Genomic DNA, 25,049 nt, shown 5'->3' with positions numbered 1-25,049 from the left:
CATAGTGTTTCATTCATAGAAGACACCCATATATTATAATATATCCATTTTGTGTAATAATAGATCTTCAGGCAATACTAAGAATAAAAAAGGCTGAATGGGCAAAGAGTTTTCGTAAACTATGTCTGACTACTCCGACTACACGAGGCATCGCCAAGCTACTTAAGGAGTTTAAATCATGCTCGCAAACTATATTTCAATTCTTGTTTAATTATCACCCACACTAAACCTTTCAATCGTTGTCGTGTATTTTACCACTACCTTCCCCACCTCCCAACATAATATGAACAGCTTTGGCTGCCACATCTTTGATTTTTTTTACCGGTTTATGACAAGCAACCGCTTGCTGCCTCAACCGGTACACTCCGACCTTTTTAATTATCGATTCCGGTAGCCAAGATTCTCGCTCAATTAATATACGTACTAGAAATACTAAGGAAGTTTCTCCTCCTTCCCCGTTTTGTGGTCGTCATGCTTTGTCACCCCACCGCAGAAATCGAGGTCTTCGACAGAGCTTCCATTGTAAGATAGAATAAGAGAGATTATCATATCATAGAGCCATTGATTGCTATCGTCGATGTGATACTTCTATCTTACATACGAGCAGAGTATAAAACTATCGTTGTCATGTGGAGAAAACTTAGTTCCGTCAAATTTTATAACGAAAACCGGCGAAAGGCGGTTGGACCCCCCGCAAACTCCGAGCTACCCCAGATTTCGTAGCTGCTCAACACCTGTGACCGGAAGACTGCCAGCGATCGAAAATTACCACAGCGGTGGGGACATTAAACGCCGGAATCATTACGGGTATTTAAAGATTATGTCCTCCCTTGTTTAATCGAAAATGTTTTTGATGAGTGCAAAGACAGTTAAAAGTCAAGAGCTAATCAGATATCAATTATAATTATTTAGCACCACGCGCATTCAATACACGAGCGCACAGCTGAACAAATTAACAATCCTATTCTCTAAACGGAAAACTCTGGATTGACTATAATTACAACATTTATTCTTGCCTATCATAATAAATAGATCTAGGAAATGGTTGAAGCAACACAATTTACTTTAGATCATGAAAAGATGGCGATGCCACCGGCTGGCTTTAAGGAGAGATCCAAATCCAAACCAAATTTACCAGACTTCGAGACATATCAGAAGTGGTATAAAGAGTCAATTGAAAATCCTGAGAAGTTCTTTGGTGATAAGGCCCGCGACCTATTGAGTTGGATAAGAACTTTTGATTATACTCGTAGCCCTAGAGTACCGGATAATGACTTCAAAAATGGTGACATTCCTGCCTGGTTTGTCAATGGCCAACTTAATGCTTCATATAATGCAGTAGACAGATGGGCAATAAAGAATCCAGATAAGCCTGCTATTATTTATGAAGCCGACGAAGTAAATGAAGGGAGAATTATCTCGTATGGAGAATTGTTGAAGGAAGTCAGCAAGCTCGCTCAGACACTTACTAGATTAGGCGTCAGAAAAGGAGACACGGTGGCTGTATATTTACCAATGATACCAGAAGCTATTGTCACTCTTTTAGCGATTGTACGTATCGGTGCCATTCATTCAGTAGTGTTCGCGGGCTTTAGCTCAACGTCTTTGAAAGATCGTATTTTGGATGCTGACTCTAGAATTGTTATCACTGCAGATGAATCCAAAAGAGGAGGAAAAACTATTGAAACTAAAAAGATCGTTGACGATGCATTAAAAGACTGTCCTGATGTAAGAAACGTCCTTGTTTTCAAGAGAACTGGTAATTCACATGTTCCGTTTAATACTAAAAGAGATTTATGGTGGCATGAAGAATTAGATAAAAGTGGACCATATGTGCCACCTGTACCTGTAAATTCTGAAGATCCATTATTCTTATTGTATACATCAGGTTCCACTGGTAAACCAAAGGGTGTCGTCCACACAACTGCAGGTTATTTATTGGGCGCTCTCTTGACTACGAAATACACTTTCGATGTTCATGAAGATGATATTTTATTTACGGCTGGTGATATCGGTTGGATTACAGGTCATACTTATGTTGTTTATGGTCCATTACTTAATGGTGCTACCAGTGTTGTTTTTGAAGGAACCCCTGCGTATCCTAATTATTCAAGATACTGGGAGATTGTTGACAAGTACAAAGTTGATCAATTCTATGTCGCTCCGACAGCTTTAAGGCTTTTGAAAAGGGCTGGAACTAAGTACGTTGAGAATTATGACCTCAGCTCTCTTAGAGTTTTAGGATCAGTTGGCGAACCTATTGCAGCTGAGGTTTGGCACTGGTATAATGACAATATAGGTAGGCACAAGGCTCACATCGTGGACACGTATTGGCAAACAGAGTCCGGTTCTCACTTGTTAACTCCATTGGCAGGTATAACTCCAACAAAGCCTGGTTCAGCATCTTTACCCTTCTTTGGAATTGACGCTAGGATTTTAGATGCTGTCACTGGTGAGGAAATTAATGAACTTGGTAGTGAAGGGGTTCTTGCCATAAAATCTTCTTGGCCTTCAATTACAAGAGGTATTTATAATGACTATGGAAGATTCATTGATACTTACTTGAAGCCATACAAGAACTATTATTTTTCTGGTGATGGTGCTGCGAGAGATAAAGATGGGTTTTTCTGGATTTTAGGAAGAGTCGATGATGTTGTCAATGTTTCTGGTCATAGACTCTCTACGGCAGAAATAGAAGCAGCTTTAATTGAACATGATTTGGTAGCCGAGAGCGCTGTTGTCGGTTATGCTGACGAATTGACAGGTCAAGCTGTTGCAGCATACGTATCACTTAAATCTAGTGCTAATGTTGATGATGTTGATGCAGTTAAAAAAGAACTCGTTTTAACTGTTAGAAAAGAGATTGGCCCATTTGCTGCACCGAAGTTAATTTTATTGATCGATGATTTGCCCAAAACTAGATCTGGAAAGATAATGAGGAGAATTTTGAGGAAAGTTTTGGCAGGAGAAGAGGACCAATTAGGAGACATTTCTACATTATCTAATCCCGCTGTTGTTCAAAATATCATCGACGTGGTCAAAGCGCATCGTTAGACAATATTCTATCATTTTCAAAGCAACTTTTTTATATCTTGTGACTCACGTTTAGTCAATATTTAATTCTATTTTCATTTATTCTGTTTTTATGAAATATACAATGAAATACTTTGGAATCATTACCCGTCGAAATCAAAAACTGATTCATAAAGTGATCCTGCCTCTGGCTTTTTGGAAACAATGTGTGGCGTTAATGATTTTTTGTCTAAGTACTCTTTCGTTGTTGGACCAATTGATGCAATCTTTACAGTAGCTCCTGTATTGACAATATGACTTACAATTTCCTCCGTTCCTTGAGGACTGAAAAACACTAGCCATGGGTTCTGTGGAGCATTTTCCCACTCCCGCTTAAAGTTATTAATTATGTCAGTTCTTGGTTTTGTTTTGTATATCACTCGTTCAGAGAGCTGGAACCCATTATCTTTAAGTTTCCTAGGAATAATATCTTTTCTAATTTCTCCTGTTATAAAAACTATCTTCTGATCATTTTGTATTTCATCTATGATGATGTTGGACAATATAGAGCCATTTCCAGCTCTCTTACCGCCTCTTATATTATGAAATCCGGCATCTTTCAAAGCTTGGTCCGTAGCGGGGCCCACTGTATATCCTATCTTTGTAAAAATGCGCTGTTTAATCGCTTCGTCTTGAAGCTCGGAGATACATTCGTTAAGTATTTCAACCGCTCTCTGACTCGTTATTATGAAGATAGGTGTTTGCATGAACTCCTCACTACATAGATACTTTTTAGTTGCATCTTTATCAGAATGAGAATGCTTCAATAAGGGAATGAATTTTGTTGAATAACCTTCTTTTTCAAATTTAAGTTCATACGGATCATCTGGGATCGTCTTATTTTTTAGTAAAATAACAAATTTGGTCATTACAGTTCATTCATACTATAAAAAAAATTTGTAATTAGTGTTTGAGAAAAGTTCGTGATAATCGCGATATATTAAAAATCTAAATGACTAAACCAAATTAAATTATAAAAGGATCGATAAAACTGCTTAATTAAGCAATATGCCAGAGAAAAGAAATGGTGAATTAAAGAATCAAGTGAATGTCATTAGCTTATCATCTTCTGGGTCGCGCGTATCACTTTATCCACATTAGGTTTCTTCTTGAATACCCTTGCAAGTCTATCATTACCAACCATCAAATTTCCAAGAGTCGATCTCAGGAAATTCTTGAAGTCCTCAACAAATTGCACTTTGTAGCCCATGATTGTAATATAGATGAATAAGCTAGCAACGCAGACAAGTGCTGGGAACCAAAAGAAAAGGAGCATTTTATCATGCTCCACATTTTTACGTGGACGATTGATATACATGACAACATCATCTGAAGAATCAGATGCTATCCCAGCATCTTCTTGTAGCTCAGTAGCGGTGCTTGAAGAAGCTCTCAAAACATTTCCGCTTTGCTTGCTATGATCATTGAGTGTTCTTTCAATGTGAGTCTTAGGTTTTGAATGAAAAGCAGATGGTCCAAATGGAAACAAATCATCATAAGAGGGTAGCTGACTGTCATCATCATCATTATTGAAAGCTCTTTTAACCTTCGACCACAAGCTACTGCTATTAGGATCTAAATCATGCGTGTCATCAGGTGCTGGGGATTCTGAAATCAAAGATTTATCAAGAACTTCTCTTCTGTCGGGTTCAATTTCAAACTTAGAAGTAGATTCGGTTTCATCTTGGTCAGGTCCCAATGAAGCATCATCCTCATCATTTGAATCATATTCAGAGTCTGCAAATTCGGAATTATTGTCACTGTAGTAAGATGAATCAACACATTCAGCATTTGTATCATTCACTATTTCAATTTTATCTTGAAATACCATTTTAGAAATACGGCGACCGTAACTCAAAGTAAATAATGAATTCAAAGAATCCAAGCTTCTTGACTTATTTAATTGGTCGTCAACTTCGTCATTTGATTTATTCGAAGAAGGTTCACTTTCAACAGACATTTCTTCCAAATTATTAAACATATCCAATACATTTAAATCACAATAGTCCTTCAAATGCTTATCATTTGAAAGTTTCAAATTCCAGTTAGACCTGCATTCAATAAACGTTCTAATCAATTCACGATGACCACACATAGATGCTAAAAATAACGGTGTAATACCTTGGTTATCTTTGACATCAATTTTGCTACCATGCGTGATTAAAAATCCAATTAAATGTTTATAGTTCTTCAAAGTAGCCAAGTGAAATAAAGTTTGGCCTTGTTCATTACATAATTGCCAATTGGGTATTATAATTGGACAATTAGGCAAATCAACAAGGGAAAGGAAGTTTATTAATATTTCCTCAGTTGCCAAAGTTGCGCTAGTTAATTGTTCGACTGCTTTATGTGCACTATTAAACCATTCAATGTTACCTTCAATCTCAGCTTGCTTTGTTGGAGAATCAGTAGGAGCATTAGAGACAGAGCTATTTGGAGAAGAACCAGACTGGCCACTTGCGTCAGTTCCTACTATCCTTCTAGCGATATTTTTAGCCTCTTCTAATTTACCATTCATCTTAAGTCCGACAATTTGTAGTGCTAGTTCAATTAATTGCTTGTCTGTATCATCAGTGTAGGTGAAGATTTGTTGCTGCTGGACATTCGTAAGAATTGCTTCATGATTTTCCAAACTCACCAAAACTTGACCCGGTTGAGAAGCCGGGGGTAGATATGTTACTATTGTAGAGTCTGACCAGCAGTGTGTGGATAGGGCTAGGTTGGCGCCAAATTTAACCTGCAAACCAGGCTGAAAATTAAAACCTAATAACGTTACTTCAATACCACCTCTCAAGGGTCCTTGCGCAGGAATTATTCTTTGTATAGTCGGAGATTGTTGATGCTGTCCTTGAATTTGAGATGCAAGGGGAGAAATTCCCAAATGATTATTCAAAGGCTTAGATAGTATGTTTGTTGCAGCGGATGTATTGGTGTCGCTATTACTTAAAGGTGAGAATCCATTAACACTACCATTAAACATTGGATTTGTGGACGAATTTAATGAATCATCGACTGATAGCTTCTTTCTTTTGAACCCTCTGCCATCTGTATCAGTATTCACTTGGTTTTCAGACATGGATTCGTCGATTGAGTTTGGTGATAAAGGCTGAAGTTGTGACATTATTTCATTCTCGTTTGTAATGCTCGATGCTGATGCATCAAGTGTTTTCCTTGTTGTATTATCTTTCTTTAGCACTTGACCGAGGTTATTATTGACATTATTTGACGGCACTGATGCAGTATTCTTTTTCCTATCCATAATCATGATTGTTGACGATATTTGCTTTGCAACAACTTTTCCTTCGGAATTAGTAATAACGAATAATAATTTGAACCCTTCTGACTCATTATGATGCCTACAATAACATATAATCCTTGCGGAAAGCTCCAAAGACTTGCTCAAATCACTATTCAAGCCATTTGGGGACGGAAAAGATACTATTTCTTTACAATTAAAAATGATAGCCTTTTTCATCATCTTTTCATCTGCCCATGAATTTGCATTATTTTTTGCACTTCCGCTCATCGGGGAATAATTTTCATTTCCATTATTTTCTGATTCATTACCACTGTTGCCTACCTTCCTTCTTGATGCCCTCTTTTGTTCTCTCTTTATACATCTTGGACATATATTGCAAGATTTTTCAAAATTAGAAGTCAAAACATAAGTATCCAAATACAATAAATTTTGCTTCACTTTTGGCGACAAATCTTCAACGTTTTCATTAAGGCAAAACTTGTTTTTCGATACGAGATCTTGAGGTATGTGCAATAACAGTTGTGGTGGCGGTGGACTTAAAGAAAACTTTAATTTCACCTGAGTTTCTACTCTTGAGTAGCTGGGTAAACTTGATAAATGCAAGTTAAATGGCATTTTCGACATTGCTTCCTGAGAAAAATCTAAATAGGAGGGATCTGGTACATCAACCGAAGGAGGACATGGGTTCATATTTTGATTTCCGAACTTGAGCTTGGATAGCTCGTCCCTTATTTCCTCGTAGTCTGATAATTGACTATCTCTTTTTTCATTACTGCTTGGGCTATTGAAGTTTGTGTTAGGACTTCTAAAACTCGTTCTGTATTCAAGAGGTGTTGTGTACTCGCTGTTCTTGAAATTTCCTCCATCCATATACATATAAGATTCATTGGTTGGTGTTTGCATGGTAGATGGACCTTGAAATGTTGGAGATATATCCACATCTTGAAAGCGTGGTTGCAGGGAGTTAATGCCATGTCCATGTTGATTCAGATAGAACAGATCTACCAAATCTTGATTTGCGGTGGAAACTGAGTCGTAAACTCTTTGATCCAAGAACTCATCCAATATATCATGATCTTCTTGCGGAAGTGAACTCATGAGCTCGTGGTCAATGATATTATTTTCTTCTGCTATTGACATCTCTGTGTAACTTCTACTGTGATTTGAAGTCTGTTTTCTGTGCCTTAACAGCCAGTTAGTCCGTTTAAATCGGTACTAGTATTATTAAGTCTCCCTTAATCACCAATATTATTTAAAAGTAAACTTTTACTCAAATTATAATGCTCCTAAGGTAAGCTTTATCTATAATACAATATTTTTATTTATTTTTGCTCTTGCCCCTTTCTTAAAGTATTTAACAACAGAGCAATAAGTAGTTCTCTGCGCCTTTAACGATTTAATTGTGTTGTAAAACTCTGCGATGTGTGCCTTTTTCTGGTATAGTATGTGCAGGTTGGCGGTGTGGCCGTGGTCAAATGTTGGTGACGAAATTTTGTTGGGCACCGCGATGAAAAGAAAGGCGGGGGAGTACGCGAGTATGTACTGGCTGGCGAGCTTGGTCTCCCTTTCGAGCCTGTCTGCAGCACACCCCGATCTTTAAGTGCCCTGCACCTACTTCCAATAAGGTCACGATACACAAACACTAGCGCAGTTCTTTGTTAAAGAGTACTTTAGTGTCAGAAATCCACCGCTGATCGTCTCAATTGATCTATGACTTATGCATTGCTAATCTCGCACTGAGTATAAAACTGTTGCCATCTCGAAGTGGAACATGACCGAAGGAGCTAGATAGGGTGCAAATAAATCCGGTTCGAGATCTAATCCTTCGAAAGATTTATCTTGCACGTTAATATTATATGCACAATTGGCTACCATAATACGAAAAAACGATTTACCTATTCTTCTGATTATGTGACTAGACCTTACCATGCCTAAGAATACACTATACGTCACAGGATTCACAAGGGACACGAAGGCTGTGGATTTGGCGCCGGACTTCGAAAAGTAAGTATAGATGAGAGTTATCCCTTTGTTTTTTAATTTTTCTTAAACTTGGGGTCTGTCAGCTTTTGAGGACCATCGTTCTCATCCATCCTTCACTTCTCTCTTTTTAACGTCTCTAGCAAGCACCATCGAATTGAATCATTGAGAAGAAATGGCGAATTATTGATTTATTTGAACATATGGTCCTATTTTCATTGAATTTCATTTTTAACCTCATTTTGTTCCACCAAATCCAATTTTCCTAACTCAAAGCATTCATTTCATTACGTCTCCTGCTTTTTCCTATTAATCATGATAATCAGAATAAGAAAACAAAGAGAAAATAAATGATCCGAAGCGATTGACCAGTCCACTAACACAATGATAGATTCGGCGATTTGATAAGATTAGATATACCTCCTCCAAGAACTGATGATGGCGAAAAGTATGCATTTGTAGAATACAAAACTTTTGAAGATTGTGAAAGGGCTCTAGCATTGAATGGCAAGGTGCTACCTTTTTCTTTAGAAGATGGGTTGGTAGTTCAGATAGCTAGGTCCGATCCTTACCCTGTCAGTCGAGGTAGCTATAGAGGAAGAGGTCGTTATGACTATCCAAGAGGCGGCAGAGGCAGTTATTCAGGATACTATTCAAGATATAGCGATTACGGTTACGGAGGTGGTGCAAATGCTTATGAATACCCAGAAAGTGGTTATGGTTACGGCCGAAGAAGATATGACTATGATTATGATTATAATTATCCACCTCGAAATAATTATGGGTATACTTCAAGAGGACGTTATTACCGTGGTGGCTATTCCCGTGGAGGGTATTATGACCGAGAATATAGATCTGATCGGGGACTGCGCCCACCTCCAAGAGATTATAAAACTAAATCATTCGATGATGGTAAGTATCAAAGAGAAGGGATCCAGCATGAAGGTAATCCGAGCTTAAATGAAGAAACTCCACGCCATAGATCTTCGTCAAGGTCACCTGAAAGAGACAGGTCAAGATCACCTGAACGCAAGTAAGTACTACATAGCTTACATAGTCTCAGAAAAGTATTACAGAATAAACGTCGTCTTAAATTGAATGAATTTTATCTTTTCATAATAACAGAGCATATTGAACAGGAGGCATTGAAAGTGCTCCAAGTCTGTTAGCAAAACCTACTGAAAAATTTGTTGATCTGGGAGAATTTCTCAAGGCAATCTCTCTCAAAGTCAACACTATGCAAGTCAAAACCAAACTGTCGACATCAAGAGATAATGTGCTGCTTGGATTCTTACCATTAAGAGTCCTGCTATCTTGATACACATCAAATCTTCCGATTTCCGAATATCTTCGCGGAAGCAAGTTCGTTTCGTTGATATATGCGGATGAGTCTTTCAAATCTCCGAACGGAGGACTCCTATCGCTGATAAAACTTTTCATTGATGGAACTGACTCTGAAAATGGGTCTTGAAGTAAAACATTTGATGGATCAGGGACTGGATTCGGAAATGTAGTAGGATCGTTCTGATCGTAACTTATGTCTTCAGTAGATTTGTTCTTATTAGAACCGTTTTCATCAAGTGAATTCTTGCGCTTTTTTATTAGTGACGATATCTCAAACCCAGGTTTTTTATTTATTATTGAATCACACATTGATGGCTTATCATCATCTATTATTAAAAGTTTCAAGTTATCATTGTAGGATATCATACTCATGTTTAATATGGATGTTCCAAAGACCCTAAACCTGGTGCTTTTATAGATAAAATCGGCAAAAGGTTGATTGTTGCATTGGAATAACAAGACTTTAAATTCCAGCTCTTCTGGTGGATTGAAAGTTAATATTATTCTTTTGAACATACTGAAATGCTTAGTATTGACCGTACAAAAGTCGTAGGTCCCAATATCGGTTTCCACTTCGGGATTGCTTGAATTGTGATTTTTTGAAGGCGAAGGAGCTTCTTTATATCTTTTGAACACCATGAAAGGAGAGTTCTTTCTAAATGTTGACATGTAAGGCGTGACAATTTTAAAAATTGGTAATCCCATACCTTTCAACCTATATGTTAGAGGTATTAAATCCGACCTATTGGCCCCAATACGGTTTGCAATCATATAGTCAGAGGGGCTTCCGTCTCCATCGACTGTGCTCTGCGGTAGCGTGGTTTTTACTTTTTTCTTTGATTTCAATTGTTTGAATAATTTGAAAGCTTCTTCATCAGCAAACATATAGGTATTATTTCTAATAAACTCATCCACAAGGACATACCTTCGACGTAAGTCGTAACTTGAAGACGATCGATTCATAATGATCATTGAGTTTGTAGCCTCATTCGCAATAAGTGAGTCATTCGTAATGGTGGGTTGGTCATCATAAAGGCTGCTAACATCATTAACGTAAGATGGAATATTCAAATTATTCGTAAGTCGGTTATTGCCCCTTAATTCTCCATTACTATAACTACTATCTTCATTCCTGTCTGAGAGTGTTCCCAACCTCATTTGACGTAATATAAAAGGTAAATAAGAAGTATAATTTTCATTGTAAGTGTCTTGTAGTTCTAACCTTTGCTTCCTATCAAACAAGAGTGTATCTGCATCTGAAAGTGCTACTGAATCATTTAACAGAGTCGACTCAGAGCGCGCATCAGTACCATTATTAACTATATTACTAGGTGACCTCTCGTTCTCTGCATCATGAACACCTAAAGGTAAACTCAATCTTCGATCGTTAGAAGTTGCTCTATCGTTGCTTGCGGTTTCTGAATTAGATCGCAATCTCCTTAATTTGAACAATTTTCTCATTTTATATACTTAATATTTGGCTCGACATAGACTATTTTCCTTCTTTTCTTATCTCTATCTTTCAAGAATTCCAAATATCCCTCCTAATAAATTGTACTTAATAGATGCGAGTAAAATTCGAGATCGCGATATATCAATCTGAAATTATCTGTACGGCTGATACTCCATGAGATGAGAAAGCTGGGGAAAGAGATAAAATATTAAAGGTTAGATTGCAGGGAATTTGTTATGGTCATTCAGGGCTGTCACCAAACTATTAATTTGCTAACATAGCTTACTGTCTAAAACGTAGTATATCGTTATGATTGTTATTAGTAAGCTCTAGATAACATTTTATTGAGGAAGGGACTCTTTTGGAGCATTCTTCATGGGGCATTCTTCATTAGATTAGTATCCGTTCCTTTCCAGCTAAGTCCTAAATTTAACGTTTTGATTTTTTTTAATACAAGTGAGGTAAAAGTTTGATTGTGCGATATATTTGGGGCTTGTCTAAAAGAGTACCAAGTCGACGGCTCTTGTTAACTAATAGTAATCGAAGATATTCAATCATCAGGCTACAAAGCAAAACAAAAGATAGAGAAGTTGTCATAGGAATAAAATTAAAAAAATGGCTGTAGTCAAACTACTTATACTTGAAATTAAAGAAGCCCCACATCCTGGCTCTTTGTAAGAAACTCTATAAGATCCTTCTTGTCTTTTAGCTGTTACCGTAACTGTGTATTTCTTTATGCATATAATGTCTTTGAAATAATTTGCATGTGCCAGTAAATGGAGAAGAAATTTAACTTATTCCAGGACTGTCGTGTTTCTCGAGATGTCTCAGACTTGAACCAAACCAAACCCTGACATTTCTGTTATTAAGGCACTTTTATTTTTTTTTGGTATTTTAGTAAATTCAATATTCCAAGTAGATCTGTCACATTCAGACAAGTAACCTTTATTAGACATGTTACTTGCAATTATAGGCTATAAGAGCATTAAAGGGCAAATGAATTTTTGTTATTTTCCTCTCACGTGAACTGATATCAATATTGCAAATTGTAAGGTGGTGCTCTTCTTTTTAAATCTAGCGGCGGGGGGTAACGTATTATACTTCGCCGTTATTAAAATAAGAGAAATTTCTATCCCTCATCAATCTTCTAATGCCTGAATTAAGATCTTCCTCAAGGCTCGCTTCCAAGCAGAAATCAAACTCAAATGGCAGTTCTGAGCCACCACGAAAGAAATCTAAACTGGCTACCTCCACACCCTTGAAGGAAGAAAAGATTAAAAAAGAACCTAGCCCAAAAGAAATTCAACTAGGAGACTCAATTCCTGATTTAAATTTATTGGATGAGGATGAGAATGAAGTGAGCTTAAAGGAAGCGGCTCAAAAGACTAAATATTTAGTGATTTTTGCTTATCCTAAAGCTTCTACACCTGGTTGCACGAGGCAAGCTTGCGGTTTTCAAAAGAATTATGACTTTTTCCATAAATCTGATGTTACCGTATTTGGTTTGAGTGCCGATAAACCAAAATCTCAAAAGAATTTTGCCAATAAACAGGGGCTTAAGTATCCCTTGTTGAGTGACCCTGAAAGAAAATTGATCACTGTATTAGGTGCTAAAAAGTCTCCGCTGGGGATCAAAAGATCTCATTGGATATTTGTCGATGGAAAACTTAAAGTTAAAAAAATTCAAATTGGACCAGAAGACAGCATTGATACCGCCAAGTCAGACATTGAAAAGTTTATTGCAGAAGATTCCAAGAAGGACAAGAGTTAGGATTAACTAATTATGCAGATCCAAAAATAAATTTAGATATTCTAGACGATTTATGTACGTAATTTGAAAATAAGATGCAAAGACTTCACCACTCAAATATATATCCTATCGATTGAAGTAAGATTGCTACTGCTGAAACTATTTTTGCGGCCCACCACCAATGTTGAACCACAAATGAACAATAAGAGAAGTCGAACATCCAATGTTTCTTATGATAGTCGTAGTGCCCAGTGAAGATGCCAGTTTGGCCACCAAAATCTCCCATCATCGATCTGACAACTATCTCTCTCACAGGTTGTCTTTCAGAAGATAGCTTTTGTTTTGCGGCAAGCCATTCACCATCTTGATAGTTGTACCAGCTATTGCAGCCTTCGTGGTCATGACCAGTTAAAATGACTCCAGGCTGGTCTTTGTTAGGGAACAAGATATCAAGTACTTTCTGAGTCGTTTCGTTTGACAAATGGTTTTGTGACCTTAACTTACCAACTTTATATGGTTCCCTCTCATTTGTTATGTAATATTTGTGTTCAGGTCCATCTTTACATAACCCTTCCTCTTTATAAAACGGAATATGGGTTAGTAAAACGGTTGCGCCTTTGAAATTGGGGTTCTGTTTTTCCTGCAACTTTTCCAAGAAAGACCAAGTGAAATTAATAAACTCAGACTGAAGAGCAGGCCCCTCTAATGTAAGCGAATCCAAAACCACTAGCCTCCACTCTTCTGGTTTTCCTTTATTATAATTAATCACGTAGTTATTTTGACCAAATAGCTGATGAAATCGACACATATGTTGCCATGTTGCATCACCGCTATAACCGATGTCATGATTTCCTGTCAAATTAATAAAGAGGGGCACTTCAAAATTTGGGATTGATACATTTTCATGAAGCCAATCATAGACATCATAATTCACTCGAGATTCAAATCTGACATCAGGATCCATTTCGTTTTCTTCTCTCAAAAAACGTTGCCAATCGTAATTCTCGTGCTTGAGGAAAGTATCTACAACATTTTTTTTATACTCTAGAGGTCTGGGAAACAACCTTTCGACATATCTGTAAGTTCTGTTGAAGAATTCTGAATCCAAGATCCACTGAGATGAAAACAAATCACCCATTACCGCAACATGACTTGGTCTCATTCTTTTGCTCATCACGTTATATATATGACCAAGATAATAATCATTTCCGTAGTTGTCCAAACGTTTAATATATGGAGTCAGTGGCCAGTTCCCATTTATCTGCGGGTCTCCAAAAGTTAACATTTGGATGTCCTTGATGTGTCCATTTTCTTGATATGCCGATTTACTGTATTTCTCATCATTATCCAAAAGTGAAGGAATATTTAATAATAATTTGTCACTAATATTCTCCGGCAATCTGTTAATCCATTGGTATCTGCTTTTAAGTCTCGTTGAATCTTCAAACTTATGCCATGCACATTGCTGAGTCGAATTTAGAATATCAGGATAAAAATATATGAACAAATTTAAGATGATTGCAGCAGAAGTCACAACCCACTTGAAGACGGTTATCTGTTTCCTTTTCATTGAGCTATTTAACAAACCTCTGCCCTTAGAATTTTCTTTTCCTTTTTTTGGTTTGTTTTGTGCTGTCAAAACTCACGAAATATTGATATAAATTGCTCGATATCAGTTCGCTCGAAACAAAAGAACATTACATCAAATCTAAGGGTACTCTAATATGGAGAAGCTCTCGCATAATTGCTCTTAGGTGTATTCCACTTTCTTCTGTCTTGCTACGTGAAATGAAATATAGAAGCTGATCGATATACTTTCCTTGGTAAGTAGAGGCAGAGAACAGAGCATAGCTTCTTCTAATACTTTATTTAGTAAACAAAGATATACGCTGTGATAAATGTTTGAAATCTCGTGAGCACATAGCAGGAACATCAGTTGACCTTAAACGATTGTAATTTGAAGGATAAAGAGTTTAATACTGGTTGTACAAATTAGGATCTTGGTGAGACCATCAATTACAGATGTAGAAGAAAGCTACCCAACAGCCCAGATTATAAATGAGTGGCCATCTTACATTATTCTTTGTCAGAACTTATTGAATGCGCTCTCTTTATTGTAAAGAAGTGTTGTTTACTCCTCTCTGATAATCAAAGAAACTACTTTATTATATCTAATCAAGTACTGTAAAATAAATTGAGCTGACACAGCTCGATGAACAGTTAAGAAATGAAATTGTCCTCTTCGCCTCACTTCGTGACTTTACCCAAATCACTTATTCTATAATAATTATTTTTTGTAAGGCGTCTAAACTTCTTTCCGAAAAAAATGAAAATAAAACAACTTCCATTCAAGACAAGACTAATCATGAACATTAAATACGTCATTAAATTGATACCATCTCTGTCCATCCATTCGGATATGAAAAAGGTGAAAACAGTTGCAAGACCATTATTAATGAAGGAAATCATAACAACACTTTCATCGACTAAGTTTGGATAGCAGTCGGAACAGTATGTATACGCAATTCCTGTCATAGATGCCATAGAAAAGCCTAAACAACCTTGACCAATACATACGGGTATACCCCAAGGAGCCCCATATGATATACCTAAGCCGTAAGCAAGTAACCCACCTCCGTTGATGAGCAATGGAATAAATGTGTTCCACAAACGGAACTCTGGCTCCAAAATACCATTGTTTCTTTTTGCTAAGAAAATCGTCATTATGTCAACTAGACTTCCGCCATAAAACATTCCTAATATTGTGCCCACAAAGGTTGCTAGATTCGTCACTCCAACCATACCTGTGCTGAAATTATAGGGAGGCAGCGCAAAGAACAATGATTGTGTATTCAAAAGGAACGTCAACCACATTTGTTGAATGGACTGAAGTATACCACACCAGACCACTGCTGGCAAACTACAGAGTAAAAATGGCTTAAAAAATACAATAGCCCAGCCTCTCTTATCACTGTATTCAGTTTCAATCAAATGCATTCTTTGCATATATGTTCTCTCTGGGATACTTGAATCCACAGACTTCATCACCTTTAATGCGACCTGGTCCTTCGTTATTTTGCTCTTCTCCTCTTGTATATTTCCCGACATCAAGGTTTCATGAGATTTGATTTGATGTAAAATGTTTGTCTCTAGCTCTTCGCTCTCGTCATCTCTTTCAAATGTTGTATCTTCCATTAAGAAAAGCTGAAGGAAAAATAATGTTCCAAAAATAATAATCAAAATATACGGTGACCATTTCCAACCAGCACCTTCAGTGATAAATCCAGCTGCAAGCGGTCCAAGAGCGACACCTCCGTAAAGCGCAAAAACGACGTATGACACTTTGTCTGCCCTCTCGTGTTGGAAAAATATGTCTATACTAGAAATCTCAATTAACGAAAACATCGGCGAAGAGGCAAAGCCCACAATAGCAGAAGCTCCATAAAGAGAACCAATAGTACCATGAAGATATAACGCATTACCTACTATTTCAAGTAAGGTGCATATCAAATATACGATCCTTTTACCGAACTTTAATGCCAAGGGCTGCAATGTTACACACCCAATGGCAATACATGCAAAGAGAATACCAGCCGAATTGTTAAGTTGCAGGTAAGTACAGTCAAACTCAACAGTCCAGATGTCGTACACAGGGCCCATCCACACTGTGGACACCGATTGCATAAAAGCCCAGGTAATCAACAAAACAAATTGAAAGTTCTTTTTAACTTTTGGCCATCTTAAAGGATCATTTGGATTACTACTTGGTTTTGGATGTAATATAATATTGTTACCAGAGCCCTCTTTCTTCTCCACATTCAAGAATCCCTCAACGTCCACTAAGTGTATTGTCCCTGGAACATTATCTTTCTCTTCCTCAGGGCCTACCTTTTCCATCTTGGATATTGCTTGCCGTCTTGCCTAACCATATTGCTTAACAAAGAGCAAATCACTTCTCCTTTATATTAGTCCTGCAGCTCATCCTTTATCAGATCAGATTCTTTGCAAGATAAAATTTGATTTCTCTTTATTGATAAGAAGAAGGTTTTCTTGTATATGGAACATATATTCGAGGCTCTTTCTCAAATCGGAAATTTGTGCCGGTGCGCTAATGCCCCGTGTGATTGCAACGGCCCGAAGATGGAGAATGTTCTGTCTTGCAACGCCTAACTATAATTCACGAAGAGTATCCTTATTGTCGAATCCAGAAATAAACAGATTTAGCTACCGCTGGGGTCTTTGTTTCTGTATCTATGAATCTACTGAATCTAGGGATCAGTACAAAAATGAATCTGATCTTGTTGAAATCTTTCAATGATAGTGCGCATCCTATGATACCATTTTGCTAGAGAAACGCATGTTGCCGAAGGATACGAACATTTGCGCAAATGTAACTAGTTAAACCACAGAGCAGTTTTATCTACAGTAATTTCAAACTGTCATCGAGATACAAGCTGTACGTAGTAGATAAATTCTTCTCTTTCAATGCGAAGCAGAGTAAGGTTCGGTAAACGTAATAAGATAAGAATGCTATATTGGAGTTTTTGCGTGAGCCAAGCCAAGACTGTTTCTGAAAACACACGGATATAGAGTAAGGACAAGATATTCTGAACCCGCATTGTATTGACACGAGTCTTGGGTCTTTAGTTGAATAAGATAAGAGGTGTTTCATGTGCGATGCTTATCTCTTCAGGATCTCTGGACTGCTTGTAAAATATAATACTAGAAAGTCAAATAGAGAGTGGAGTGTTTAGAAAGTATATGACGGCTGCTAAAATTCTACGATACTCTTCTTGCCACTCTAATTAGATCTTTCAGTTTGTCGCATCGGTGTCCAAAAGGCTCAATCAGTTTCAATATCAATAAATTTCAATATTTTTTATATTGCGTATACATAAGTACCATGAAAAGTATAGAAAATATCTATTCGATAATATTTCACATCAGACATAAATAGCCTGAAGCAGAATGATAATATAATAAAACCCGCACGCCCCGAACATGAAACAGAGAGCTTACAATGATTCGGTTAATGATTGGTTTAATTTCGCAATCCTAGATGAAATTGACAAATCAACAGTTCTATCACCAACTTCAACAACTAATCCACCCAAAAGCTCTTCATCGACATCGTTGGTCAATTTTAAGGACTTGCCATCACCAACAAAGTGTGATTTACCGATGGCAGTTTGTAATCTCTTCAAAATCTTTGAATCTAATGGTTTGGCAGATGTGACCTTAGCTTCGACAACACCTTGCTCTGCGTCATTCAATAAACCAAACTTTTGGTAAATTGATTTAAAGTTACTTAATCTATTGTTGTCGGAAAGTACACTCAAGAAATTAGTAACCGTCTTGTCAAGTTTCAAATTAGAAGAGATGATTTTGACTACTTCGGCTCTGTCTTCTTTGGATAAGGATGGGTTCAGAATAATACCACCAACCTTAACGTCAGTATCCAAAAGGTTATTGATCTTGCTCAATCCTTCAAATGCCTTCGGGACTGATGAATCTTGCACAGATGCTGCGTACAATGCATTTGCGTAGGTACCGTCCAATCCAAATAATTCAACTGGTGGCTTAATTGACTTGGCACTTGAAGCCAACGAACGAAGAAACACACGGGATGCCATTTTTATCGATTCCTTGTGTTGATATGTCAAAAATGAATTCAATAGTCTAAGACTTGTCAATTATTTTTTCAAGTAACAAACTATTCTACGGTAAATATGATCAATTTTCATTCGGATTCCGACAGTGGTGTAAAATTATTGGTTGAACTCGATTCTGAAAACTACGCAGTATTTGGTGCCAAACATTTTGTATACGCGTAATATATGTACTGGGATTAATTTTCTCAATTTTTCAACAAATTATGTGAATAAACCTTTGCTCAACGCATTAAGAATTCAAAAACGAAGTGTCAAAGTAATAGGGGCTTATGATCGGTTGGAAGAAGATTTGTGGTGGATCTTATACTTCCACTGCAAAGTTGTTCAGGTTTGTTCGTTTCCAAACGACTAGTGCTAGTAATAATGGAACACCAGAAACTTCAGTCTTCCCAGAAACAGACACAATGACAGACTTGGAGAGAAGAGACGAAGTATACAGAAGGCAGAGAAAATTAGCTTTAGCGCATGTTAAAATAAAATCTTATGCAAATGGACATTTGCAGCCAGGTTCCACTCACTTTAAAAAGCCCATACATGATCATCTCCACAAAGGTGGACCTGTGAGAGAGCTAACTCTTTCAAAGAGAAAGACGGCAGGAAGGAATCATACTGGTCATATCACTATAAGAGGGAGAGGTGGTGGTCATAAGCAACGCTACAGATTCGTTGACTCTCACAGATTATTAGGTGGAAAACAGTCTGTCGTAAGAATTGAGTATGATCCAAATAGATCTGGACATATTGCATTATTGAAACACAATGAAAGCGGTAAGTTGTCATATATATTAGCAGCCTCCGGTCTAAGAGCTGGAGACGTGGTGGAATCTTTCAGAGGAGGGTTACCTGAGGACTTTCTTCAAGAGATGAATGAAACTAATAATGGAGAAATCGACGAAGCATTGTTGAACGCTAGGATCATGCAAAGAGGTAACTGTTTGCCCTTAAGTATGTTACCAGTAGGTTCCATTATTCACAACATTGGTTTGCGTCCTGGCGGAAAAGGTCAACTTGTGAGAGCAGCTGGTACGTTTGGTAGATTATTATCTAAGCATCCGGAATCGAATAAGGTGGTCGTCAGACTCAGTTCTGGAGAACATAGGTATATTAATATAAATTGTCATGCCACTCTCGGTGTCGTTTCCAATAAAGAATACCAAGCCATATCCTGGGGTAAGGCTGGAAGAAGCCGTCATAGGGGAAGAAGACCAATGGTGAGAGGTGTTGCTATGAATGCTTTTGATCATCCTCATGGTGGTGGTAGAGGTAAATCAAAGTCAAATAAGGTTTCACAATCGATGTGGGGTCTTAAGAAGTTTGCAAAGACTAGAAAATTCAAGAATGTGAATAAAATGAAGGTTAAGGATAGACCCAGACGTTGATTTTATCACACCAGTACCTCACAACTGTAAATATAAATTTAACATATATATCATTCGTATACATAGTAAATAAGAATTACAACTTTCATTCACGCGCTATCACTAATGGTGACAGAAGACAAATGCTGGCGCGTCTAGAAGCCCGGCGAAGGAACATAGTATTCCTTTAGCATAGATTAAGAGAAGACCCAAGTTCCCAGTTGTGTATAGCAATACTCCAATGGCAATTAATACGGCAGCTGCCAACAAAATGAAAAACCATTTGTGTGATGTGATAAATGCTCTCATGTTATCTGTCAAGATATATTTCCATATAAAGGTCAAGATTGAATCCAAGATTGTTGAATCTTGTGGTATATCAGGAGAATCCGATGGAGGACTCTGGGGGGACCTATGTATTGGTAATAGAGGCACTCTTTCCTCCGTTGGAGTACCCCAAGAACGAACATAATCTATAGCACTTTTGCCAGACGAAGTCAGATCAGGTAATGTGTCATTGGATTCATCTGGTAACTGCATTTGAGGGATTGGTGTTTTTATTTTTAAGCTTTCGTCTTCTTTATTCGTTTCTGCCTTTTTTAACGATTCTTTGTAAGACAGCTTACCTTCATTTGGAGTTTCATTTAGCTGCGAAGACAGCGTATTTTCGGATGGGCCAGGCAATGTGGACATTTTGAGAGTTCTTTAGATCTTCAAATAAACTGAACGTTTAACTTGATAGTCAAAACGTCTCTCTTTAATATTTACTAGCTTTAAAGTTTTAGCCGCCAAATTTTGCAACAAATGTTGATAACTTAGAAAATAAATAAAATGTTGCAGAATCGGGCAATAATGAAAAAATACCTATAACGATTTACATTTCTACTAGAAAATGACTATTTGTTAAGACTCTACATTGTAGCAAATCATTGTTAAGAAATACAAGTGGTCTTATACGAGAAGTTAGAAGCGATTAGAAGCAATTACAAGTTAATGGATTTATTTCTCTATAAAATAGGACATTTGGGCTACTTATATATAGAAAATCATTTAAGTATTGAATTCTTTTGAGGCTAAAGTGTAGAAAAATCGCACTCTAACTGGAGACTACATCATCATCTTCGGCCATGGCACTTGAAGAAAGAAACAAACCACCTGTTGTTCTTCTGCACAGTGATTTGTAGTCACCATCATCATAGAGGAAAGACAAAGAGTTTTCAATACTGTTGTGCAACAGAACTTGGTCCCGCTGAAAAATCTTAAAGTCAATGATTTCCAAAATCGCTATATCTATGTCGTTACTGAAATCTACGCAGTAATCATTGTGAAGTTCTGTTTTGTTGATAAATTTGAGATTTGCCTGCTGAACCGTGATTAAACAATTGGCTGTGTGAAAAGTCAAACGCTGCTTATAAAACGTTTCAAACTTGACAATTGTGGGACGAAATGGAAAATAAGCAAGAATTTTATGCTTTGAGTCGGCCAATATAGCTGTAATACCTAATGAGCTCGTGGAATTTAAGAATTTAAAGATCCTTAGTATTGGCATTACTTTCACATCATTCTTTGTGAAACCTTTTTTGATATACAAGCTGCTAGTATAAATATGATGTCCAATACATTCTATGACGAAATCCTTCAACCAACTTTCCTGGAAGACCAATGGATAGTTGACTATTTGTTTCATATCAATTTTATTAGACTCATTTGATTATCGAGCCTCGTACTTCGACTCGCACTAGAAATAGAAACACAAAGAAAACAGAGGTGTTTAACCGTTATCTACAATATCCATTAAAACTATTTATCATCTATTTCTTCGTCACTATTAACCCTCCTTTTCTTTCTTGATTACTATTCAGTAGTTCTGCTCTTTTAGTGTCTTTTCTCTCTGCTTTTGCGATGATTTGCATAGTGCAAATGTGAGATTATACCCTTTAATCTCCAACTATGTTTTAATCTTGGTAAGAGCGGAAAGAGTTGTATAAATGGATACGTCTTTCCGCCAAGCTTGTTTAATTCCAATAATGTCGAGGCCATATTGGTATTATTGAATTCAAGCGTTCATAATTGAAATGTACAGCGGAGCATATAGAAAACTACAATTATTATCGTAATCGTTTTCGCCATTTTTTCATCGCTATAGTCCACTAAATGGATGACCATCCTCTGTGGCATCAAAGAAATCTTTGAGGGTTACATGGCTAGAGTCAATGCTGAACCTTTTTTTTCCATGATTATAACGTAAGTCTAAACTAATGCGAAATAAAGTATTTCTCGATGCTTATGAAACTATTACGTGATTGTAAAACTGCACATACAATATTTTAGGTTTTTTCCTTCATGAGTAATAGGCTCCTTGTGAAGTTCTTAAAGTAAAACCAATGCTTCGTAGGGCTGCAATTCAAAATTTGTCCTGGGAACCTTTGATCTGTTATAATTAGATAATAAAACTTTGCTATTTTCAAATTCTTCAGGAATACTCCACAGGGTAACATTTCTAGAAAAGTTACAGACAACAAGAGAACTCTTACTATTAGTACGTTTGAAGGCCAACACACTATCATCGTCCATACACGTAACCATTTCAAACTTTCCATATATAAAAATATCTTTCCATTCCTTCCTAATCCTTAAAATACTCTTCCAATAATTTAAAACAGATTCAATGTCCTTTTCTTCATCAGCTACGTTCCATTCCAAGTAGTCCTCATTAATATCCATCCATGGGGTAGATGAACTAAAGCCTGCATTAGCTGAAGAATCCCATTGAATAGGGTAACGGGCGTTATCTCTTGATTTCTTTTGATACTCAACCATTGCAGCCCTAAGAGTTTCGGGAGATGCACCGTCTTCTTTTAATTCATGGTAATGGTTGAGTATTTCCACATCTCTGTACTTGGAAATATCCCACGATGCGGGCACATTTTTTAGTCCGAGTTCCTGCCCTTGATAAACAAATAAGGTGCCCTGTTGGAATGCCAAAAACGTAGCTACCATCTTCGCACTGACATTTCTGAATTCTGGCGAGTCCGAACCAAAGCGAGAAACAGAACGAGGCTGATCATGATTTTCCAAGTAAATGGCATTCCATCCACCATTTGCTTGCATAAACGTTTGCCATTTATTGACAATTTTGTAAATCTCTCCAAGTTCCCAGCTGCCTTTTGTGAATTTTCCTCCCTTACCATGATCAATATCAACTAATTCAAAATTAAAGATCATATTCAATTCTTCACGATCGATATTAACAGCTTTGATGATTTCATTGGCATCATTACAACATGGCATTTCTCCCACGCTAAAAGCATCGTATTCGATAAGGATTTGACCAATTTCCTTCAAGTATTCATGTAATCTAGGTCCACAGGCATAATAGATGGAACCATCCTGATATTTAGCATTTGGAAGTTTAACTTCAGCATCTGGAAATCTTTGGTCTTTGGAAATAAAGTTAATAACATCCATACGGAATCCATCAGCCCCCTTATTCAACCAAAATCTCATTATATCATGGACAGCTGCACGAACCTTCTCATTCTCCCAATTCAAATCTGGTTGTTCAACTGCAAAAAGATGCAAGTAATATTCTTGAGTTGTTTCATCAAAGGTCCACGCGCTTCCTCCAAAAGCAGCAGACCAATTATTTGGTGGCTGTCTATTACCCTGCAAGTCATATTTCGGTTTACGCCAAATATACCAATCACGGTACGAATTGTTAATGCTTGAGCGAGATTCTTGAAACCATGGATGTTGGTCTGAGGAGTGGTTAACAACAAGATCCATTAAAACTTTCAAACCGCGTTCATGTGCATTCTTTATGAGTTTTTCTGCATCTTCCATGTTACCATAAACTGGATATATTTTCTTGTAATCTGAAATATCATAGCCCATGTCAACTTGAGGGGAGTCAAAACAAGGACTTAACCAAATTGCATCTACACCAAGTGCCTTGATATAATCCAAGCGAGAAATAATACCTGGAAGATCACCGATACCATCTCCATTAGAATCTTGAAAGGAGGAGGGGTAAATTTGGTATACTGTGGTTTCCTTCCACCACGCAGGCTCCAAAGATTTATTTAATTCCTGAAGTGTCATACTGGATAGCTACGGCTTTTTTTGATTCATCATAAATAAAATATTCACATTTATATTAGTTGCATACTCAGTATTTATAATCTTTCGTTTTCTCCATGTATTTCAAATTTTGTTGATATCTTTCGCTCAATTTATCGCTGAATCACTACCTTTTTTCTGTCTTTATTATCCCCACATTAGTAAGCCTATTTCTTAGGGGAAGGGGGGGGGATGGTGATTATTTAGGTTTTCCTGATAAGGTAAACGAAAACGATTTAGCTGGTTAATTAACCCAAAGCCATAGAAGAGAATATTCTAGGGCATCATATCAATCGATTAGGCAGAATAAGTAAGCTCTGTATAAAAACTAAGAACGTAAATTTGTTAAAAGGATAGAGCCCATGATCTATTTTATTTTCCATTACTATAAGACTGATGCATATATAATACATGTATACCAAAATCATCAATTACAGTCTTAAAGATACTAGTGAAAAAAGATGGAATCATTATTTTTGCTATAGTATGGCTCTGTATCTCAGCGGAGCAGGATACGGGTAGAGTTTTGTGAGCAAAAAGAGAGCAATAATCAAATACAATACTTCAAGGAAAGTATGGGTTTATATAAAGACTACTACTGTTTGTGTTATTTATTCCCGACAAAGTTGTTCGTTCCACATTGAATGCAAAAAGTAACTTTCTAGGTCGTCAAATAATTCGATACAGAAAAAGCATTCAGAGATAATATATCTTCTATCTTTGATTTTCATTACATGTATGCTATTACTGTGGTTACTACATAATATGATCATGGAAGCAATAGGAATCTCTTTTGCTCTATATTTAACAAATGTTACCGCTCAAAATCATTCAATCACTAGAACGACATCACTTCATTGCGAACATTGTCGGTAATATTTTCTACGAACGACCAGAAGTCACCGTACTAAAGGATGATGTTTTGCTTTGTCTGTTGTCCTTAGCAAGATACAAATCATTGTCTCTTCTAATTCGACTCAACTATTCCTTGGACCCACTTTTAAAGGTTAGATGAGAGCTTTGTGTTACCTTTCCCGAAAGA

General features: G+C 37.0%; 13 protein-coding genes across 13 annotated transcripts; 4 read left to right on the top strand and 9 right to left on the bottom strand.

Moving 5' to 3' along the window:
* Positions 1-1,041: 1,041 nt before the first annotated feature.
* ACS1 (acetate--CoA ligase 1) lies at positions 1,042-3,054 on the top strand (the record flags this gene model as incomplete). Its single annotated transcript, XM_062952176.1, has 1 exon — positions 1,042-3,054. The coding sequence occupies one exon, from the start codon at positions 1,042-1,044 to the stop codon at positions 3,052-3,054; it is 2,013 nt and encodes a 670-aa protein (XP_062809105.1).
* Positions 3,055-3,176: 122 nt separating this feature from the next.
* On the bottom strand, positions 3,177-3,941 carry HEM4 (uroporphyrinogen-III synthase; the record flags this gene model as incomplete). The annotated part of the gene is made up of 1 exon (XM_062952175.1): positions 3,177-3,941. One exon carries the CDS (start codon positions 3,939-3,941, stop codon positions 3,177-3,179), a length of 765 nt encoding a protein of 254 aa, XP_062809104.1.
* Positions 3,942-4,126: 185 nt separating this feature from the next.
* Positions 4,127-7,471, bottom strand: SPT23 (Spt23p; the record flags this gene model as incomplete). Its single annotated transcript, XM_062952174.1, has 1 exon — positions 4,127-7,471. The coding sequence occupies one exon, from the start codon at positions 7,469-7,471 to the stop codon at positions 4,127-4,129; it is 3,345 nt and encodes a 1,114-aa protein (XP_062809103.1).
* Positions 7,472-8,920: 1,449 nt separating this feature from the next.
* On the top strand, positions 8,921-9,271 carry PRCAT00002320001 (uncharacterized protein; the record flags this gene model as incomplete). The annotated part of the gene is made up of 1 exon (XM_062952173.1): positions 8,921-9,271. One exon carries the CDS (start codon positions 8,921-8,923, stop codon positions 9,269-9,271), a length of 351 nt encoding a protein of 116 aa, XP_062809102.1.
* A 153-nt stretch (positions 9,272-9,424) lies between these two features.
* On the bottom strand, positions 9,425-11,116 carry PRCAT00002319001 (uncharacterized protein; the record flags this gene model as incomplete). The annotated part of the gene is made up of 1 exon (XM_062952172.1): positions 9,425-11,116. One exon carries the CDS (start codon positions 11,114-11,116, stop codon positions 9,425-9,427), a length of 1,692 nt encoding a protein of 563 aa, XP_062809101.1.
* A 1,142-nt stretch (positions 11,117-12,258) lies between these two features.
* Positions 12,259-12,879, top strand: DOT5 (thioredoxin peroxidase; the record flags this gene model as incomplete). Its single annotated transcript, XM_062952171.1, has 1 exon — positions 12,259-12,879. One exon carries the CDS (start codon positions 12,259-12,261, stop codon positions 12,877-12,879), a length of 621 nt encoding a protein of 206 aa, XP_062809100.1.
* An 85-nt stretch (positions 12,880-12,964) lies between these two features.
* PRCAT00002317001 (uncharacterized protein) lies at positions 12,965-14,428 on the bottom strand (the record flags this gene model as incomplete). The annotated part of the gene is made up of 1 exon (XM_062952170.1): positions 12,965-14,428. The coding sequence occupies one exon, from the start codon at positions 14,426-14,428 to the stop codon at positions 12,965-12,967; it is 1,464 nt and encodes a 487-aa protein (XP_062809099.1).
* Positions 14,429-15,105: 677 nt separating this feature from the next.
* PRCAT00002316001 (uncharacterized protein) lies at positions 15,106-16,755 on the bottom strand (the record flags this gene model as incomplete). Its single annotated transcript, XM_062952169.1, has 1 exon — positions 15,106-16,755. The coding sequence occupies one exon, from the start codon at positions 16,753-16,755 to the stop codon at positions 15,106-15,108; it is 1,650 nt and encodes a 549-aa protein (XP_062809098.1).
* Positions 16,756-17,873: 1,118 nt separating this feature from the next.
* On the bottom strand, positions 17,874-18,491 carry ATP5 (F1F0 ATP synthase subunit 5; the record flags this gene model as incomplete). The annotated part of the gene is made up of 1 exon (XM_062952168.1): positions 17,874-18,491. One exon carries the CDS (start codon positions 18,489-18,491, stop codon positions 17,874-17,876), a length of 618 nt encoding a protein of 205 aa, XP_062809097.1.
* Positions 18,492-18,799: 308 nt separating this feature from the next.
* On the top strand, positions 18,800-19,909 carry PRCAT00002314001 (mitochondrial 54S ribosomal protein uL2m; the record flags this gene model as incomplete). The annotated part of the gene is made up of 1 exon (XM_062952167.1): positions 18,800-19,909. One exon carries the CDS (start codon positions 18,800-18,802, stop codon positions 19,907-19,909), a length of 1,110 nt encoding a protein of 369 aa, XP_062809096.1.
* A 102-nt stretch (positions 19,910-20,011) lies between these two features.
* PRCAT00002313001 (uncharacterized protein) lies at positions 20,012-20,581 on the bottom strand (the record flags this gene model as incomplete). The annotated part of the gene is made up of 1 exon (XM_062952165.1): positions 20,012-20,581. The coding sequence occupies one exon, from the start codon at positions 20,579-20,581 to the stop codon at positions 20,012-20,014; it is 570 nt and encodes a 189-aa protein (XP_062809095.1).
* A 403-nt stretch (positions 20,582-20,984) lies between these two features.
* EST3 (telomerase subunit) lies at positions 20,985-21,575 on the bottom strand (the record flags this gene model as incomplete). The annotated part of the gene is made up of 1 exon (XM_062952164.1): positions 20,985-21,575. One exon carries the CDS (start codon positions 21,573-21,575, stop codon positions 20,985-20,987), a length of 591 nt encoding a protein of 196 aa, XP_062809094.1.
* Positions 21,576-22,258: 683 nt separating this feature from the next.
* On the bottom strand, positions 22,259-23,989 carry PRCAT00002311001 (alpha-glucosidase; the record flags this gene model as incomplete). The annotated part of the gene is made up of 1 exon (XM_062952163.1): positions 22,259-23,989. The coding sequence occupies one exon, from the start codon at positions 23,987-23,989 to the stop codon at positions 22,259-22,261; it is 1,731 nt and encodes a 576-aa protein (XP_062809093.1).
* Between the last annotated feature and the right edge of the window lie 1,060 nt (positions 23,990-25,049).

This window comes from Priceomyces carsonii, assembly GCF_900007245.1.
Source record: "Priceomyces carsonii strain CBS4050 genome assembly, scaffold: Debaryomyces_carsonii_scaffold_2, whole genome shotgun sequence".
Taxonomy (NCBI): Eukaryota; Fungi; Ascomycota; class Pichiomycetes; order Serinales; family Debaryomycetaceae; genus Priceomyces; species Priceomyces carsonii.
This window is presented reverse-complemented; position numbering and strand designations above follow the sequence as displayed.